The 19,614-nt window shown below is 36.1% G+C and overlaps 2 protein-coding genes across 5 annotated transcripts in view; one reads left to right on the top strand and one right to left on the bottom strand.

Moving 5' to 3' along the window:
* Positions 1 to 39: 39 nt before the first annotated feature.
* On the top strand, positions 40 to 6,597 carry LOC104097538 (protein EARLY STARVATION 1, chloroplastic-like). 3 transcript variants are annotated; one of them, XM_009604112.4, is made up of 11 exons: positions 40 to 394; positions 1,812 to 1,903; positions 2,043 to 2,236; positions 3,267 to 3,306; positions 3,466 to 3,547; positions 3,686 to 3,763; positions 3,857 to 3,982; positions 4,803 to 4,924; positions 5,578 to 5,617; positions 5,769 to 5,843; positions 5,976 to 6,597. In XM_009604112.4, the coding sequence occupies exons 1-11, from the start codon at positions 234 to 236 to the stop codon at positions 6,124 to 6,126; spliced, it is 1,161 nt and encodes a 386-aa protein (XP_009602407.1). In that variant the 5' UTR covers positions 40 to 233; the 3' UTR covers positions 6,127 to 6,597. The 3 variants fall into 3 exon arrangements, 2 of the variants coding, with proteins under 2 accessions (XP_009602407.1, XP_009602406.1); XR_011412821.1 differs by having other exon boundaries at positions 100 to 394; positions 1,797 to 1,903; positions 5,578 to 5,670; positions 5,976 to 6,071; XM_009604111.4 differs by having other exon boundaries at positions 100 to 394; positions 1,797 to 1,903.
* Positions 6,598 to 7,260: 663 nt separating this feature from the next.
* The window catches only part of LOC104097539 (E3 ubiquitin-protein ligase UPL5-like), a 34,992-nt gene continuing 22,638 nt past the window's right edge, over positions 7,261 to 19,614 (bottom strand). Inside the window, exons 3-4 of one of the 2 annotated variants that reach the window (XM_070191928.1) lie at positions 8,426 to 9,202; positions 7,261 to 8,028 (exon numbers count right to left, since the gene is read on the bottom strand). In XM_070191928.1, coding sequence (XP_070048029.1) covers positions 7,915 to 8,028; positions 8,426 to 8,857 — 546 coding nt within the window. In that variant the 5' untranslated portion in view covers positions 8,858 to 9,202 and the 3' untranslated portion in view covers positions 7,261 to 7,914. The remainder of the gene's footprint in view (positions 8,029 to 8,425; positions 9,203 to 19,614) is intronic. The other variant, XM_070191927.1, reaches the window with a different exon arrangement.

Here is a 19,614-nt window from a genome sequence, read left to right as displayed (position 1 = left end):
AGGCCATTTTACAGGCTCACCGTCAACAATTTTCAGATCAATCCTTTTTTTTTTGGCTGTGAAAGTGCAGTCACTCAAAGATTCTCTCCCCGAATTTCTCTCCTCAAAATCTCATTCTTCCCATTTTCACTCTTCCCCCCTAAACTTTGAACTTCATACACTTCACTCCCTAAACTTCCTCTTTCACCTTCATTCTACGTTTATCGATGGCATTTTCGTAAAGAGAAATTGCAATGGCGGCGCCTTCCCACAGATTAACGGCGCCGTTGGGTCTTAACCTCAAAAGGGTCGATGAAAGAATTGGAGTTGTAAAGTTGCAGAGGAAGAAGATTAGTCATAGTTATGGTGTAAAAGTCCAGGCTTCTTCTTCTACCATGCCCTTTGCGTCTCCGCAGTGAGTTTTTCCTTCAACGTTTACTCTTTTACTTTAGAAAAGGTCCAAATTTGTCAGTGTACTATCCGAAATTGGTCAATTTTGCAATTTTTCGAACTTTAAGTCCATTGATACTGTTATCTTGTATTTACGTTTACTATTGAAATGGTGAACTCTACCCAAATTTTTCGATAAAAAGGTCCCAACTTTACCCTTAGGTTGAAGCTCAATTAGGGGTCAAGGGAAAAAAAACTAACTGCGGAGATATATTAGAACAAACGTTTAGGTTTTCAATTTGGGACATTGCAAACTAAACCTTATTTTGCTTTTAAAATTCTTATAATGGTTGTAGATTGGTCATCAATTTGATTTGATTTTTGCTAACCTGGGAATGAGTGGAATAATTAAGCCTAGTTTTACTAAGATAATAAGCTGTTTTAGACTTTGCCATGTTCGAGGAATTTTGAAGGAAAAAAGAAGATTTATCTGTTGAATTTTGTAAAGTGTAATTTTCATTTAAATAAACTTTAAAAAAGATTAGTGAATGAAATAACCTAAAATTTTGTTATTCTATTCAGCTTGAGCTGGGTTGTTGCGCTTTCCAGTCATTTAAAGCTTACTAGTGCATAGGCTCTTTTTTCTTTTATAGGCATAGTAAAAGTATTTCATTAACAATGCACTATGGCAATGCATTTTAAAGGAGTTACAACCTTCCTCATATGAGGATGTAAAGGAGTCAGTCAATTAAATTGGTCAAGAACGTAGTTTAGTTGAAATTCAGACCTTTTATTTTCTGTAATGTTGTCATCCATGTCAGCTTGTGCCCATCTCGATTTGTACACCAGATACCTACTAGCTCACTCGCATAGTTATTGAGTAATTCTCTCAATAAGACGTGGGCAGATGGTAAGATTTACAGTAGTATCTTCTCTTAGGGATTCAACTGCTAGATCACTCCTGTAGGAGCAAAACATTCTACTTGTTTATCATTGTTAATGATCTACTATCAATGTAGCATATGAGTTGTATTCATCATTTTTTGCTTTTGATAAATAGTGCAAACTGAAAATCATGTTATCTAAACTATTCAACGAGATCAGGCTTGGTGGATCGTTTAATAAATTAATATCTAAGTCGAGCTCAGCTTAGGTTTGTAGCTTGACAATGCCTCTGCTCCCACACTTTGCTACAATCTTTTCAACCAAGCTCGCGTGATAGAAAGCAACCTAAGTCAAGTCTAATGTCAAATTGCTGTGGGGTCATTTAGCCTGCAAAATAGAATAAACTAAGGTTGTATTACATTCTAAATAATTAAATATATTTATCAACAAATGTTTTCAATTTTTTAGCCTCAAATTGACTCGTCTTGCTATGATTGATTGCAAACCAATGTTTGCTTGGTTTTTTTGTCCGTTCATAATAGACTTTTACTCCGTAGATCGCGATCTGCTTCAAAGCAAGAACAATTCTTTCCACGCTGCACCCCAAGAAATTCAGGCCCTCAGTCTCATGACTCTCCACCAAAACGAGGTATTAGTTATTCTAACCTTCTTAGTTCTTGGCTTTCATAAGATTCATGGTTGTTTCCAGATTCAGTCGCCTACTCTAGTTATGCAAGGGTCTTAGTGGTACTTGATCATAATTTTCTAACTTTTGCTTCCTTCTCCAGACACCGGTATTGCTAACGAGAAAGATTGGGGCATCAATCTGCAGAACGAGAATGTCAATGAATCTGGGACTAATGAAGATGGCAGTACTTGGTATAGGAAGAGTGGAGAAGATATTGGTGACAATGGATACCGATGCCGATGGACAAGGATGGGTGGGCAGAGCCATGATGGTACCTCAGAATGGAAAGAAACGGTACATATGTCCTTATAGTCATGTTGCTATAAGATTGTGTTGAAGAACTATAGTCAGCCAACATGTTTCATGGAAACACTTTGCCAAGCACTTACATGTAGCACATTTTAAATTGACTGAGTGTTCAACTATGTAAATTCTCGAGTCCATCATCAAAGATCCATTTTTTTAAAAATAAAAAAAACTAGTGCCTCAATGACTGTTTAAAAATTACCTTTTGCGGCAAAACTAGATATACGTACACATGAGAGACCAAAACGTTTGAACAATTGAACTTGGGAAGCTGATAACGCTACTAGTAATTAAGGCATCAACTTTACATCTTTGGCATCAAATTATGCCATTTTTTATGTTCACAATATATTGTTAATGTACTATGTAACTGTAAATAGTTTTATCCTCATTGCACTACGTCCCCTCTACACTTCTGTTTAGTTATTAGTCAAGAATAAAAAATATTAACTCTGGAGATAAAGGTACTTAAGTACATTCAACTCATGCTGATACCCTTACAATGAGGATTGGGGACACTTAATTATATTGATACCAGAAGAAACATAAGTCAAGGTTTTGCTAGTCAAGAACTCTAGGAAGTTTTCACGTTTAGCATTTAGAGAACATTAATTTTCAGTACTGGTTAGGATGGATTTCTGGGTACCTGTGAATAATTTTCTTAACAAGGGAATCTGTGGACGGTCTTTCTATCTCAGAACATACTTCTGTCCTCTATTTGAAAGCAGTGCATATTCTGGTTAGAGCCTGGGGATGCTTGCACATTATTGAGCTTTTCTGTTAAGGTTTCCCCTCAGAGTTAAGGAACTAATGGGTACTTGGAGAAAAGCTAGTGATCTGCATCTAGGAATATCCTTTGCGGCTTTTCTAGTTTGTCCTATTCACAAGTTTGTAAGCCTATACTATGATGCTAGATCATTGCTGATTGCAATAGTATTTTGTTGACATTATTTTATAACCTTATCTAGTATCATCCCAGGTGGATGCATTTAATTGGATTTCTTGATCTCCTTGACAGTGGTGGGAAAAAAGCGACTGGACTGGTTACAAAGAACTAGGTAATGCTAATTTTTGTTGTTGTATCAGTTTACTTCACTTGGCCAAGTTCTCTATGTCATATCCATTTTAAGCATTGATTTGAGTATTATTTTGAAGTCAAACAATTTTCAGTTTATTCTTCTGGGAAATCATGATTTATTTTGTTTGACGATTGGCAGGTGCAGAAAAATCTGGAAAAAATGCTGAAGGAGATTCGTGGTTGGAAACATGGCAGGAAGTTCTTCACCAAGATGAGTGGAGGTTGTATATATGTTATCCAACTTTCTGTGATCTTATAAGCTGCTGAATTCTCCTGGTTATGTTGTGGTGTAACATAACTGGATTTTATGCTTTGACAAAGCCATTATAAATATATAATGCTGAATGTTTTTACTGCAGCAATCTAGCTAGGATAGAAAGGAGTGCACAAAAACAAGCAAAATCAGGCACGGAGAATGCCGGGTGGTATGAGAATTGGTAAGACTTGAGAAATGGAAGATTCATAATCATGCTGTTATGAACAATGAATTACCTGCAATTATGTTGTTAGAGCACATTACTTCAATGCAGGTCGGAAAAATATGACGCAAAGGGTTGGACAGAGAAAGGGGCACACAAATATGGTAGACTAAATGAACAGTCATGGTGGGAGAAATGGGGAGAGCAATATGATGGAAGAGGATCTGTCCTTAAATGGTATCTTATTTTTCCTTTGCCATTACTCATTTTGGGTTCCAGACTCCTCGATTGGTAAAAGTTGACTTTTCATGTAAGCATTGCTAAGTGCTAACCATTTGCACATTTGGTTGAAAATCCTAGAGTCTGTTTTTGCCTTGAACAACTTACATCCTATGTCACATGTATACTTTGTATGATGAATATCTCTTATGCTATATGTGTTAATGGGGAAAACAAACTCAAGTTCCAGAATTTGATGGGGGGATGAAATAAAAATTGGTCGTGCTGCTGGTATCTTCTCAACTGAGGGGGCCCCTCTCAAGTAGGATCTACATGCAATTGAAACTTTTGACTTGTGTTTGGGAAAAAACACCTGTATTTTTTCACTTCATTTTGTCATCAAACATTTTTTCTTCCGGGTTTTTGAATCTAATAGATTATACGATACTCTATTTAATGGGTCAAGTAAATATCTGTATTTTAGGTACTTTCAAGATACCCTTCATTGGGTAATCTTTTTAAGAGGCAACATCTAAATACAAAACTTCTAAAAATTTTAACTTTTTTAATAAACCACCATCCTGAATAGGAAGTTCAACTTATTTTATAACTTTGTTCGACAATATTTGAATGTGAAAGCTGAGACATACACCTTCAGTAATAGTGCAATTAGGTTAATGATATGGCATTATAAGATGATAACGTGCTTAACTGCTTGTTTTATGACCTATTCACCTTGTGAAATGGTTGAGAACTTTCTTCAAGCTTGCTCCATGTTCCGAGGCACTGAAAAAAGGGGTTTTGGTTGCTTACAGAATTTTCTTACTCCTTTTCTCAGGACGGACAAGTGGGCAGAAACTGAACTGGGAACGAAATGGGGAGATAAATGGGAGGAGAAATTTTTTGGCGGCATTGGTTCACGACAAGGGGAGACTTGGCATGCATCACCCAGCAGTGAAAGTAGGTCCTATCTTGTTTTTTCTTGGTTGTCAACTTGGATTGCACATTTTTTGTCTCCTTAAAGTACTAGGGTGTTGACATTTACCTTTGACTTATCGGAACGGACTATGGTGTTGAAACGAAAACCCAATAATCAGAAGCTTTTGTTAAAATGAAACTTCAGCTACAAAATGGAATCCACCCACCTCATAAGAAAATAAAAAGAACGTGATAGTTATCTATTTCACAAGAATGTGTACTGCAGTTCAAGTAGATGTAAGAAAAGATTGAAAAGTCTAATCAGAACAAGAAAATGATTGAAAAGCTAACCAGAATTACTTGTGGAGGTAAGGGTATGTATATATTGGCAATATAGGGGGAAAATCAACATACAGCAGCTTGTAATTGTCGTATACTCATTTTCTTTTAAACATGCTAACATTTTATGAAATGGTCTTGCACAACTTAATTTCCTACAATAAGTGATTGTTCAAGCTAGAAGGGAATCCATCCAAAATATATCAGTTTCTACGTCTGTAAGTTCTGATGTCAAGGATTTCCTGAATTTATTATTTTAAAGATGCTAACTATATTCAGATTTAGGGGCAAATTATTCATTTCTTGAAAAATTAATGTGACACTTAACCTAATACTTTTTCCTTCTAATTATCCAGGGTGGTCAAGGACATGGGGAGAGGAGCACTTTGGAAATGGGTATTTCATGACTATAAATCTAATATTTCGTTATGTTCTATGATATCTTGCAGGTTGCATGTTCACTTCCTCGATATGTTTTCCTAATTTAAAAACAAATGATTTAATATAAAAATGACTCAAGTTAAGCCTATTTTTTTTAATGAATCAGCAAAGTGCACAAATTTGGCAAGAGCACAACAGGCGAAAGCTGGGACATGGTTGTAGATGAAGCAACATATTATGAGTAAGTGAGACTCGCTCATATACAGTAAGGCTTCCCTCATGAGCGAATTTTGTGAATTATGAAGCTATGTTTTCCTGTTTTCCTTTATGTCACGAGATACATCTAAGTAAAATGACGTACTTGTTATTTAAGGGATGAACCTCACTATGGGTGGGCAGATGTGGTAGGTGATTCAAGCCAGTTGTTCTCTATACAACCTCGAGAACAACCTCGTGGTGTGTATCCAAATATTGATTTTGGGTCGTCTGTGCCTCCAGACGATGAGTCCCCTCCAACTAGGTGACTTCTTTCCATCTGCTTAAGTTTTGGTGGACAGAGTTATTCGGTCCCTGTACTGGTGCAAGACAGCGGGTAGTAGTGGTATAGCCGGGATTCGCGAAGTTAAACTGGACAACACTTTATCAAAAAACGACGAGTCACCTCCAACTTTATCACAATGACAAGGCATCGTCTCATTGGCCAAGCTTGATTCTTAAAATAGCTAGTTTACAATTTTGTCAGAAATTTATTGTAATTTTTTGCTACTGTCCATTTATTTCATTCTTTCAACATTGTGGTTTTTGCTTTTCTTTTGCATGTTTGACATGTTGTTTAGGCCCTTTTGATTTTGTCCAAAGAGGGAATTCACCTATTTCATAGAAGAATGTCTTGGTCGAAAGAGCCTGTTTGGTTTAGAAATTTGCTGTGTTTAACCAAAAACTGATGTCATCGGTGTGTAATATGCGAGTTATGGTAATGTTTATTTTGTTGTGTACATATTGAATAATTGAATAGCATTTCATTTCAGAAAGCTTTTAGATGTATAAGATATGGGACAGGTAAAAACGTATCTGTTCTTTATACCAACTCAATGAATACTTGACACGTCTTTATATACACTGTTATCACTGGTCCATAGTTAATTAATGACATTTTACTTTAGTTTATTAGTTAACCATGTTTAAATTAGTGTGGATTTTTGTAAACGACGAGTGCGGGACAATCCCGACTAGTTGACTTGTTTGGCCTTTAACTGATTGAGTGAACTTCAGGAAAAAATGCCATTTTGAAGAGGTGAGATATCACATAGAAGAATGATATGCAGACACAGCACAAGTGAAAATATAGATGCAAACTTGCAAGTTTGCAATACTCAGAAATTTTGGACTGGAATACAAGAATTACATTAGATGCCTAATCAAAAAGGAAAAGGTTCAATATGTACAATAGAAAAGTTAAATAAGTATGAAGCACTGCTAGCTGCATAAATACATACATAACAATGGTTTAGCAAAATGCTGTACAAATAGAAACACCTTGAAATATGGTCATAAATCAGATTAGCTCCTGTAGATCGTTATTCCACATCTTTATCTGCTTCTCTGGTAGAAGACGAGTAAATGCAGATTGGAGAAGAGGAAGATGACGGAGAGAATGATATCCAGATACGGAATAAGTAATACAGATGCCAACCAACAAATTTACAACTCTAGTGTTTTTGTACTTGAATTCAAGTGAGAATGAGACTTACTCACGCGTGGAAAATATACCTCCATATACCATTGATGAAAAAAAGAGAGGCTGGAAAGTACAATCAACCATGTAAACACAAACTAATATGGGGAAAAAAAAATAAAAAAATGAAACTGACAATGCATAGAGAAAACAAGATGGACTGGAACTTCTTTCTTTATCAATAGATCCGATACCTCTATATTCTATAAAAGTTGATAAGGAAAAAGAAAGGGCTTGCATTCAGCAAGAAGTAAGCAAAGTTCAGTTAGTTCTTCTAACTTGTCATTGAGTTGAAAGTATGAGCTTCAGCAATGTAGAGAGGGGAAACAAAACTAGACCATAAACATCAAACTTTAAATAGGTAAGTATATCCTACTTCATGTACAAGCTGATTATGTGCAAGTTCAATCCCAAAATTGGTAGATGTTACCAGGTACCAAAGCTGCAACCAACATGCTCTTGGGTGATTACCTGGAGTCGATCTTGCATTACAGCCATGGATTGATAGGGAGGAAAGCGTATGCGGTAGAAGCATGTTTGTGCAGAAGGTAAGTGATCATAAGACTTCGAGGTTTCTTTAAATGTAAAGTCTAGAAGCCAAACCACCAAAACCCTCTAGAGGTAGATACTTAATTGAAGTCCAGAAGAAAAGGAGGACCTTTCTCTGCTCAGCAGACATACGCCCAACTATCTGCACGCAATGAAAGAAAACAAACATTATTGGTATGAATCATAGATGTCCTAACACTTGAGGTTTGTCTTCACAATATTCAGAGTGACAACAACTTATTCCAGCTTACAATAATCAATTTATTTGGGATCCATATCCATTCCGTGATGTTCATGCTTCAACCGTGTCGTTTTTATCAAGCGTTATTAAGGCAAAAACATCTGCTACCAGTAGAAAAGCTGGTAAATAAAAAAAATCAGTATGTACTTTCCCAACTCCCCAAAACAAATGCTGCCAGTGCAACTTTGAATAAAATGAATTTTCAGTGTCAGAAAGTTTCTGCTTTTAAAAATAATGAAGAAAAGAAGGGTGAAAGTTTAAAGTCTAAATATTGCGAGAATATACTGACTTCATGTACCTTCCAGAACCAGGATATTTGGGGATCACTTTCTTTGTAGCCTTTGTAATCTGTATGTGCTTTCCAGTCTTCCACAGAAACCGCACTTCCATTCCCATCAAGCGTCCAGTTAAGATCTTTAAGATCTAAACTCCGAAAAAAGGATATTTGGAGCCTTGAGGTAGTTATATCAGCAAAACCTTGAGAAAAATGGGCTACCTGCTGAGCAATTGATGTGACAAACAAATGTTGAATAAGTAGATTAACATACTTCTTCCTATTCTTACTGTTCACAACAGTATCTTTCCCGTCGAGACAAAGCTCGACCACTTTCCTGGACCCTAACTCTTCAACTTCACAAACAAATGTCAAGCCTAGTATATCTTGATCCACCGTCTCAGGATCCATCTCCAGTATCTTGTTTGCAGCTACTGTACAAGTATGGATCTGCATCCCTAATGTCTTCCAATGAAATTTCCTCTCCAGCCAATTGCAAAATGAACACACGATCGAACACTACGCCAATTTGTATTTTATGCATTAAAGCCAATGCAATCATCCTACCCAACAACAAAAACAACAACTTACCTCTAACCTGGGTAGAGAGACTGTTTCCGATAGAAACTCTGTTCCCTCCCTCCAAGAACTCCCCACTTTGCTCTTGGGGTGACTCGAACTCACAACTTCTTGATTGGAAGTGGAGGGTGCTCACCACTAGAGCAACTCACTCTTGTCATACTACCGAGAAGCAGAAATACTCGAGGTGCAATGGGTCCACCTTAGATGCTGCAAGCACAACTTGTAGATGAGCATTATTTACATTCTAACAGTGAGAGTAACATTACTTTTTGTGATGCATTAAATGATTGTCTCAAACAGCTAGCAATTAACTTAAAAATAAAGTTCAGCTGCAAATAACCCTCTGATCAGGAAATCCCCAGTGATCTAACCTAATATCTTGACGGGGAGAAAAATGATAACATCACTCAGAAGTACTGCATATGCAGTGCAATCAAAGTATTCTTAATGCGGCCTTTCTTCTTTAGTGTAAGGTTTGCAGCCAACTACTGAATCATAAGCATCGATATTTCTTTATTAATATTAAAGACGAGATCTATTATTGTCTTTTGGATGTCCTCTAAAATTAAATGTCATTTTGGGTCAAGAAGATGTGAAAGCGAATATATCTTTACATGCAGGGTGAGCACTGTGAGTGCGAGTAAGAGAGAAGGGACACCACAATTGGGGTTTTATGGTTGTTCATCTGAAAAATTCCCTTGTGGGGACCAATCTTTCACTCTCTTTTCTTGTAGAAACAATATGGTTATAAATCAGACTAACTCCTCTAGATTGTTATTCCACATCTTTATCTGCTTGTCTAGTATAAAGACGAGTTCGTGCAGATTGGGGAAGAAGATTAACTACCAAGGTTTTTCATATTAGGCAGCCAAGCTTGGTATGCGTCTGTGACGGTCACGAGTTTGAAACAATTCCGGATAACATGGTTTGAAAGGTTCAGTTATGTGCTCCAACAAGTCGGGATATCTCTAAGCAGAGGCGGCAGATCCAGGATTTGATGGTTACGGGTGCCACTCAGGGATGCACATTTATCGAAGCAGTATCATGCGATACCGCTTCGTCGAATGTTTTTGCTAAATATATGTATTAATACTGTGAGGAAGCGGATAAGTAGGAACAAATGACACCACTTGACGTAATTTGTCTCTTGGCATATTGGTTATGTGCTTGATATTGGTTAGAATTTAATTCAGGATTTTTTCTGACTTAAGACTCAACAAAACTAATAGACTAAAGCTATTTCTTGTGTAGAAGTATAGTAATTAAAGTTATTATTCCCGTTCTTCTATAAATTTTGACACCACTTACAAAAGTTCTATGAATGCCTCCGGTGCCACTGCTTTTAATGCAAACCGACCATAGTGAAGAGATTGAACTTGGGTATACATTTAGTCTGTTCGATCCGTTTTTGATTAATTCGGTTCGGTTCGGTCCATTTTAAATTAATTCAATTCAATTCAATTTAAAATTATTTTATGCATAAATGAATATGTGATCACAAACTCGAATAAGTTCTGTCCAATTTGGTCTAATTCTCTAGGTTCAAATTCGATTAATATGATTACAAAATATAAAGAAAAATAAAATTTTAAATTAGGAAATACACCACTTAAATCTACATATAGCTCGATTAATATTATGTATTTCATGCATCACTCTAATTTTTAAAATTAATAAAATAATATTAGATGGATAAAAAGAGGAAATGATTAAAATCACATTCAAATAAATTGAAGATCTAAAAAAAGAAAAAGAAAGAAAATATACAATTTAAATAAATAATAAAAAGGAGATTGTACAAATAGAGTAAATAACAATGGTGAAGAAATTAAAAGAAGAAGCATAAAGAAAAGAAATGGAAGGGAAAAAGATAACAACAAAACAATTAGGACCACAACAAAGTCGGGATCCTTGCCATTTTATGTGGAGTTTTAGTGCTTTAACCGTGGCACTCGAACTTGGGGTGTCACTCGTTATATATATTTAATATTTTGAGAAAAATACTAGTATATGTATACAATTTTACCTGAGCGATCGAGTGAGGTAGTACCTCCAATCCCCTACGTAGATCCGCGCCGTCTCGAAGTGAAAGCTTATATTTCCACTGTAGACATGATGATCATGATAATTGATTTGAGAAGGGATGGTCATGATAATTGATATCTATTGGTAGTCTATTTGGATGAAATTGTCATTATAAGCAATGACCAGGAAGGCTTTTTTTTACTCAAAAAACACTCGTTCAGTCATTTTCAGACCAAATATCTAGAAAAATTGAAGTGTTTTTAAAGGATCGAGGCAATACAATCCAAGACAAGTGTTATTATCCCATAAACGAAGTACATCTTGGACATACTGGTGGAGATAGGCTTAGATTTCAAAAACGTTGATACTCCCAATGTTGTTCGGATCATTAAAAAATGATGCTGCACTGTCATGATCCGAAATTCCCATCTTCAAACCGTGATAACGCCTAATATTTCACTTGCTAGATAAATCAATGTTAGAATAATATTATCCATTTTTAAAATAATTTTTGAATTTGTTAATAACAAATAACAAATGCGGAAGTAAAGTCTAAAATATAGTAAATAATCCATGAAAACAACAATATCTAAATACCATCCCAGAATTGGTGTCACAAGTACACGGATTTTTAGAATAAATACAAATAAAAGTCTGAATAAAATAAAGCTGTCTGGAAACAAACATACATCTAAAGTAAAGTAGACGAGGACTTGAGAACTGCGAACGCCGTGCAGTTATACCTCAAGTCTCCTCTGAGTAGCTGAAATCCGAGCAAGTCTATGGTACGCCGCTGGGATCAACTCCAAAATTTGTACAAGAAGTGCAGAGTGTAGTATCAGTACAACCGACCCCATGTACTGGTAAGTGCTGAGCCTAACCTCGACGAAGTAGTGACGAGGCTAAGGCGGGTCACTTACATTACCTATACGCAATATTAGTAACAACAACAATAATAGAAATAAATCAGGTAACTCGTTTATAATAATTGAAGCCAACTCAGCAGTCATAACCAATTATCATTTCCATCAATTCCCTTGCAGCGTGCAACCCGCTCTCACATTATATTCACATTCAATTCTGTTGCAGCGTGCAACCCGCTCTCACAATATATTCATTTTAATCAAGTCTGGCAGCGTGCAACCCGATCCTCCAATATGGACTTTTTAATAAGTCTGTTGCGGCGTGCAACCCGATCCTCCAATATGTTCATTATAATTAATTCTGTTGCGGCGTGCAACCCGCTCCTCCAACATGTTCATTTACCAATTCTTATAGAAGAAATTTCCCCAATAAATGCAACAATTAATATAAAATTATAAGACAACAAGCATACAATAATTATGATTTAATTATGAAACAAACAAAGGCAAATAGAAAATTATTATGGAAATCAGAGAGAAGATATGCAATTTAATATTTAATATGCTAAATGTCAAATAACAATTAAGGTACATGATTCAAATAGAATATAACAATTAATGCAGGAATTCAAGAATTAATATTTGACAAGGAATAAGAGAGAAACAATTATTATAATAATTAATTCATGATTTAAAATAATTTATGATTTTTTAAGTAAGCAGGCAAACAATTAACTTGACGACGTATAGACAATCGTCACCTCGCCTACACGTCGTTCACATGCAATTCACATAACAAATAATTTAAGGGTTCTATTTCCTAAAGTCAAGGTTAACTACGATACTTACCACGCTTTGCAAATTCCAATCAATTACTCAACCACAAATTTTCCTTTTAAATTTGTCTCCAAAAGGTTCAAATCTATTCACAAACAATTCGATATATTCAATACTAATCATAGGAATTAATTCCAAATGAATTTACTAATTTTTCGGATAAAAATTCGAAATTCATTAAAATATTCGATACTGGGACCCACATCTCAAATTCCAGAAAAACTCGCGAAATCCGAACGCCCGTTCCGCTACGAGTTCAACCATACAAAAATTATCCAATTCCGATGTCAAATGGACCTTCAAATCTAAATTTTTTATTTTTGGAAGATTTTAGAAAAAAACTGATTTTTCTTCCATAAATTCATGGATTCATGATATAAACGAGTATGGAATCATGAAATATAATCAATATAGGATAAAGAATACTTACCCCAATATTTCCCGTGAAAATCGCCCAAAATTTCGCCTTAACCGAGCTCAAAATGACCAAAATGAGTAAAAATGTCGGACTCTTCGATATATATACTGCCCAGGCATTTTTGCACCTGCGGTGCCTGGACTCACACATGCGAGCTCGCATCTGCGAAATGGGGCTGCCAGGCGATGGCCCGCACATGCGGAGGAAAAATGCGCACCTGCGCTGCCTTCCGCTTCTGCGATTGCCAAGTCCGCTTCTGCGGACGCGCGGGTGCGTGCAAGTTTCTGTACCTGCGGACCTTTGCCCAACATGCCCAGGCCATTTTTGCGATGGAAGGCTCGCTTTTGCGAGATCGCACCTGCGGTCAAAAATCCGCAGGTGCGATTACAACAGAAGGCAAAATTTTAGATTTTTGCTTAAGTCCAATTCTTGTTCCGATTTCGATTCGAGTCACACTCGGGGTACCTGGGACCCCGTATGAATATACCAACAAGTCCCGTAACATAATACGGATTTACTCGGGGTCAAAAATCACTTCATACAACGCTGAAATTACAATTCACATCCCGATTCGAACTTTGAGTTTTAAACTTTTCCATTTGTAAATCTCATGCCAAAATATATTAAATGAATCCGGAATGACTTCAAATTTGGCAAACAAGTCCTAAATAACATAACGGAGCTATTCAAATTTCCAGAATCGGATTCCGGCTCCGATATCATAAAGTCAACCCTGTGGTCAAACTTGGAAGTCTTTAGCCTTTAAATTGCTAGTTCCGTTAAATGGTCATAACTTTAGCTAGGAACCTCTAATTTAAATTTTGGGTATACGCCCAAGTCCCAAATCACGATACGGAGCTACCGGAACTATCAAAATACTGATCTGGGTCCGTTTACTAAAAATATTGACCAAAGTCAACTCAGTTGAGTTTTAAAGCACCATTTCACATTTTAATCCATTTTTCACATGAAAACTTTCTAAAAAATTTTACGGACTACGCACGCAAGTCGAAGAATATTAAATGGTGCTTTTTGAGGTCTTAAACCACAAAATTACTTATTAAATTTAAAGATGACATTTTGGGTCATCAAATGCACCGTGCCAGATTCTCCTAAAATGCAAGTCGTATCCCACGACCCGAATAATTAATTAACTAAAAATAAAAAATTAGGTCAAAATTACACAATAATCATTTAAATTTATTAAATAGGAATCAAGTTAACTTACATTGTTGACTTACAATATTAGTTATTTTCATATATATATATATATATATATATATATATATATATATATATATATTGTAACGATCCGACTTGTCATTTTAAGAATTTAAGCCTCGTCTGGCGGCATAAGGCCATGAGCAGCTTCTTATTATGTGTATTGACTTGCGTGCGTGGTTGAATTCAGTTACCAGATGATTTGGAGTGATTTGGGACACTTGGTCCCCAAAACGGAAGCTTAAGTCTTAGAATTTTTACCGTAGGCGGAACTGTGTGAAGACGACTCCGGAATGGAATTTTGATGATGTCAATAGCTCCGTATGGTGATTATGGACTTAGGAGCGTGTCCGAAAAATTATTTGGAGGTCTGTAGAGGAATTTGGCTTGATATGGAGAAAGATGAATTTTTGGGAAGTTTGACCGGGGGGGGGGGGGTTGACTTTTTGATATCGGGTCCAGAATCCAATTCTGGAAATTGGAATAGTTTCGTTATGTCAATTATGACTTGTGTGCAAAATTTGAAGTCATTCCAGATTGATTTGATGTGTTTCGGCACAAGATATAGAATTTGAAATTTTAAAGTTCATTAGGCTTGAGTTGGGGTATGATTCGTGGCTTTGATGTTGTTTGATGTGATTTGAGGCATCGATCAGGTTCGTGTTATGTATTGGGACTGGTTGGTACGATTGGACCTGGTCCAGGGGGGCCTCGGGTTTGATTCGGGGTGGTTCTAGACCAAGTTTGGGTGTTTTGATGTTGTTGGTTGCTGGTTTTGGTGTTGTTCTTCACGTTCGTGAGGAGCCTCTCGCGTTCGCGAAGAAGGATTTTGCAGTTGGGACTTTGTTCTTCGCGTTCGCGAAGAAGGAAATTTTGCTGTTCGTCGTCTGACTTTAGAGGCTCATATCTCGCAATCTCTAAGGAATTTGGGATGATTCAAAAATAAAAGTTGTAGCCCTTTGTGTCTAGTTTTCAAAAAGGTAAACCATTTGGTATTTAGAGTTACATACAAAAAGTTATGATGGATAAACTATAGGCTATCCGGGAAGAGTTTGGAAATCTCTGTTGTACAGGGCTGATTTTGGAAACTTATATCTCATAATTTATAAGGAATTGAAAGATAAGAAACAAATGAAAATTATAGCCCTTGGAGTCTAGTTTTCAGAAAGTCAAACTATTCATCATTTGAAGTTTTGTACAAAATATTATGACCATTATACTAGAGGCTATCTGAGAAGAGTTTGAAAATGACATTTGAAAAATTTGTTCATCGCGAATGCAAGGGGAGTCTCGCGAACGCGAAGAACAAACCCTGGGCAGCAGAATAAAGTCCAGATTCGTGTCATTCTTCCATTTTTGGACCAAGGAAGCTCGGGTGAAGCGATTTTTCGAGAGTTTTTCAAGAAAAACATTGGGGTAAGAATTCCTAACTTGATTTTGGTGAAATCACATGAATCTATTGTTGTTTTTATCACTAAATTAGTGAATTAGGTTGAAAAATTTAGAAAAACCTTTTGGTTTAAATTTAAGATTTGGAGGTCGATTTGTTATTGGAATTCGATAAAATTGGTATGGTTGAACTCGTATCGGAATGGGTGTTCGGATTTCATGAAAATTTTGTCGGGTTCCGAAAGGCGAGTCCCGCGTTGACTTTTGTTGACTTTTTGGAATAAAATTTTAAGTCGACGTATTATTATCCGGAATTATTTTCGATGAATTTTAATGAAGTTGTACAATTAATTTGGATAGATTTGAGCTATCTGGATGTCAATTCAAGCAAGAAGGCTATTTTGGAATATCGGCCTAACTTCAAAAAGATAAGTGTCTTGCTTAAACTCGAGTGGGGGAATTACCCCTTAGGCATTGAGTCTTATGTGCCATTTGTGAAATATGAAAAGCTGTATACGCGAGGAGACGAGTACGTACTCGGACTTATACGTGCAAAATTTATTGAATTAAAGTCTTAGGCATTATTGTGTAGTAAAGTGAAAAATTATTAAATCATCTTTTTGCCATGCCTAAATCCTTATTGTTGAATTTGTTTTTATATGATAATTTGATGTGATTGTTACTTGAAATATTTATGAAATTTCGTGAGTATTGTTGGTTTAATATTTCTTGGAAATTGATTCCAATATGAATTTTCTTATGCAAATAATTAATTTAAGTGAGCTTAAGAATAAGTGTTAATATAATTATCTAAATTTGCATTAATGAAGGTTTTGCTTTATGCTGAGTAATTTCTATCTCTATTGATTATTTTTGGGTATTATATACATTGTGTGGAGCCTTGAGCTATTTGTTGTAAAATTAATTGATTTTGTTATGTCTTTGGAATTTGGTTGTGGCCATTGGGCAAATTGTGATATGAATTGATTTTATTATATTGTCATGTTAATTTCCCGTGTAAATTATTGTGTTGTGTGAGTTCTTATTTTGGGAAGATAAGGGTGGCATTTCACCATTGATATTATGTGGGTATAAGGGTGGCATTTCATTATTGTTATATTTGTTGGAATATTGTCTGGGCGGAGCGATAAGGGTGGCTATAGGAGCGATAATGGTGACAATAGGAGCGATAAAAGTGGCTATTGATATTGTCTGGGCGGAGCGATAAGGGTGGCTATAGGAGTGATAAGAGTGGCAATAGGAGCGATAAGTGTGGCTATTGTCAGGGATGATATGTGATGATGTGGGGTTGTGGTGTTGATAATTTTCATGCGATGTTGTAATTTTTTTGTGTTTACTTTTATATCTTGTGCAATTTGTCTTGTTGTTGGTAAATTGATAACAATCTGATTTATGTTGAAATTAAGAGCTTGTGGCTATTGCCAAGTGGTTTATAAAATGAAATGTGGGCACGAGGTGCCGTGAGTAAATAATGAGGATATTTGGCATGTGAATTGTCCGTGCAGTTGTGATATGAAATGTGGGCACGAGGTGCTGTGATGAAATGATAATAATAATTGGCACGTGAATTGTCCGTGTAGTTGTGATATGAAATGAGGGCACGAGGTGCCGAGGAAATATGATGATTTAATTATGGGCACGAGGTGCCGTAAAAATATGAAAAAAAGGCCGAGACCCGTATTTTTATGATTATGAAATGAGGTGTCACATGGTGACTTTTTAATTGAAAGAATTATATTCAAAAGATTTATTTGAAAGGATTTTTACTTAAAAAGTATTATATGAAAGAATGTATTTGAAAGATATTTATTTGAGAAAATTATATTTGAAAAGATTTATTGAAAGAATTATATTCAAAATATTTATTTGGAAGGATTTTTACTTAGAAAGTATTATTGTAACGACCCGATCGGTCATTTTGAGTATTACAACCCCGTTTTTCCATTTACTGCTTAAATTGGGCTCTACAGTTGTTGTGTGACTTGCCGGGGCAATTGGTTCGGGTCCAGTAAGGTTTTGAAATGAATTAGAACACTTAGTTCCAAGGTTTAAAGCTTAAGTTAAAATAGTGATCGGGTGTCGACTTATGTGTAAACGACTGATTCCAATACCTCCGTATGGTGATTTTGGACTTAGGAGCATATCCGAAAAATTATGTATTATGTGAATTGTTGGGAGGTGACGCACATGCTAGGTGACAGACGTATGGGCGTGCACTATAGAAATTGTGACATAATTGTTTATGTAGAATTTTTTAGTTAAATAATCTTGGCATTTTTCATGCGGTTTTATGTGTTAAAGAAATTGAGCTGAAAAGCATATTAAATATCATGTTGAGGCTATGTGCCAGTATTATTGGGACCCACAGAGGTCATATTGCTGTAAATTATTTGTTTTAAATTGAAAATTTTACTCAGTCATATTCATGTCATTACATATCATATCTCAGTCTCTGCTATTATTTATTGATATATCATATCATCATTTTGGGCTATTCTCATGACATTGTGAGCCCATGAGAGAGAGACTGGAGAGATTGATGACTGAGGGAGGCCGAGGGTCTGCGTGTGAAGATATTTTGGGATCGAATTGTTCGCCGCAGCAGGCCATGTTGGCTTTATATATATTATACTATTGCACGTGAGTTTTTCGTGCAGCACATGAGTTGGCCGTGCGGATCTATATATTATACTATTGCACGTGACTTGGCCGTGCGGATCCAGATATTATTATAGCATGTGAGTTGTCCGTGCAGCACGTGAGTTGTTCGTGATGATCCAGATATGATATTATAGCACGTGAGTTGTCCGTGCTTATAGCGCTTGGGCTGTAGGAGACCCTCATGAGTCTGTACACACCCCCAGTGAGTGCAGTCGACTATAAACATGGATCGGGCTGCTCGCCGCAGCAGGTATTGTATAACGCTGAGTGATTGAGTGTGCTGAGCATGGTGAGAGAGAATGCGAGACAGTGAGATTGAGTACTCTGAGAGTGTGAGTACATGAGTACAATCTCTGAGATACATTGCATTGACATGCACACATGACATATATGCATAGAGATGTGTTTTCCTCATGCTGTACGGTATCATATTATTCATGATTTCTCACACATGTTGACAGATGGGCATAGTGATGCATTTGTTTTACACTGGTTATCTGGAAAGAAAATGAGATATTTTATTTATTATTGAAAGGATTTTGGAAAAATTATTGTTTCCAAACTTATTCATATTTTTGGTAACTTCGGTAAACGATTTGGGTTTTCATTGATGTACTTGAAAGGCAGAACTATTTTCTGAAGTCATGATTTAGCTGAGCATTTATTCTTTGAGTTACTTCTGGTATTACTTGTTTAATATTGTTATGAACTATTGTTGGTTATGGAAGTTGGACTCTGACCTTGGTACAAGCTCGTCACTACTTTCAACCTAAGGCTAGGTTTGTTACTTACTCAGTACATGGGGTCGGTTGTACTGATACTATACTTCTGCATATTGCGTGCATATAATGGATGCCGTTGTTGCTGTGTTCGATGGTTGCCGGTTTTGAAGATGTACTTGCGTTCCTGTTGTAGCTGCCTCTTGTTCATGGTAGTCTTAGATTTATAAAAGCTCTGTTTATGTTCTATTCAAATAGACTATGTATTTATTTTATTTCCGCTTTGTATACTCTATTCTTAGAAGCTCATGATTTGTACTACCAGTTCTTGGGGAATGTATAAGGTTAAGATAATTGTTTACTTAAATTTATTTAATAATTATTATTGGAATTGGATAGTTGAAAGTTATTTACCTAGCGGGTTGGGTTAGGTGCCATCACGATTAGTTGGATTTTGGGTCCTGACAAGGTGGTATC

Source organism: Nicotiana tomentosiformis, chromosome 12, assembly GCF_000390325.3.
Source record: "Nicotiana tomentosiformis chromosome 12, ASM39032v3, whole genome shotgun sequence".
In the NCBI taxonomy this organism is placed as follows: domain Eukaryota; kingdom Viridiplantae; phylum Streptophyta; class Magnoliopsida; order Solanales; family Solanaceae; genus Nicotiana; species Nicotiana tomentosiformis.
Note: the sequence above shows the minus strand (reverse complement) of the source record. Positions and strands in the feature narration are given on the sequence as shown.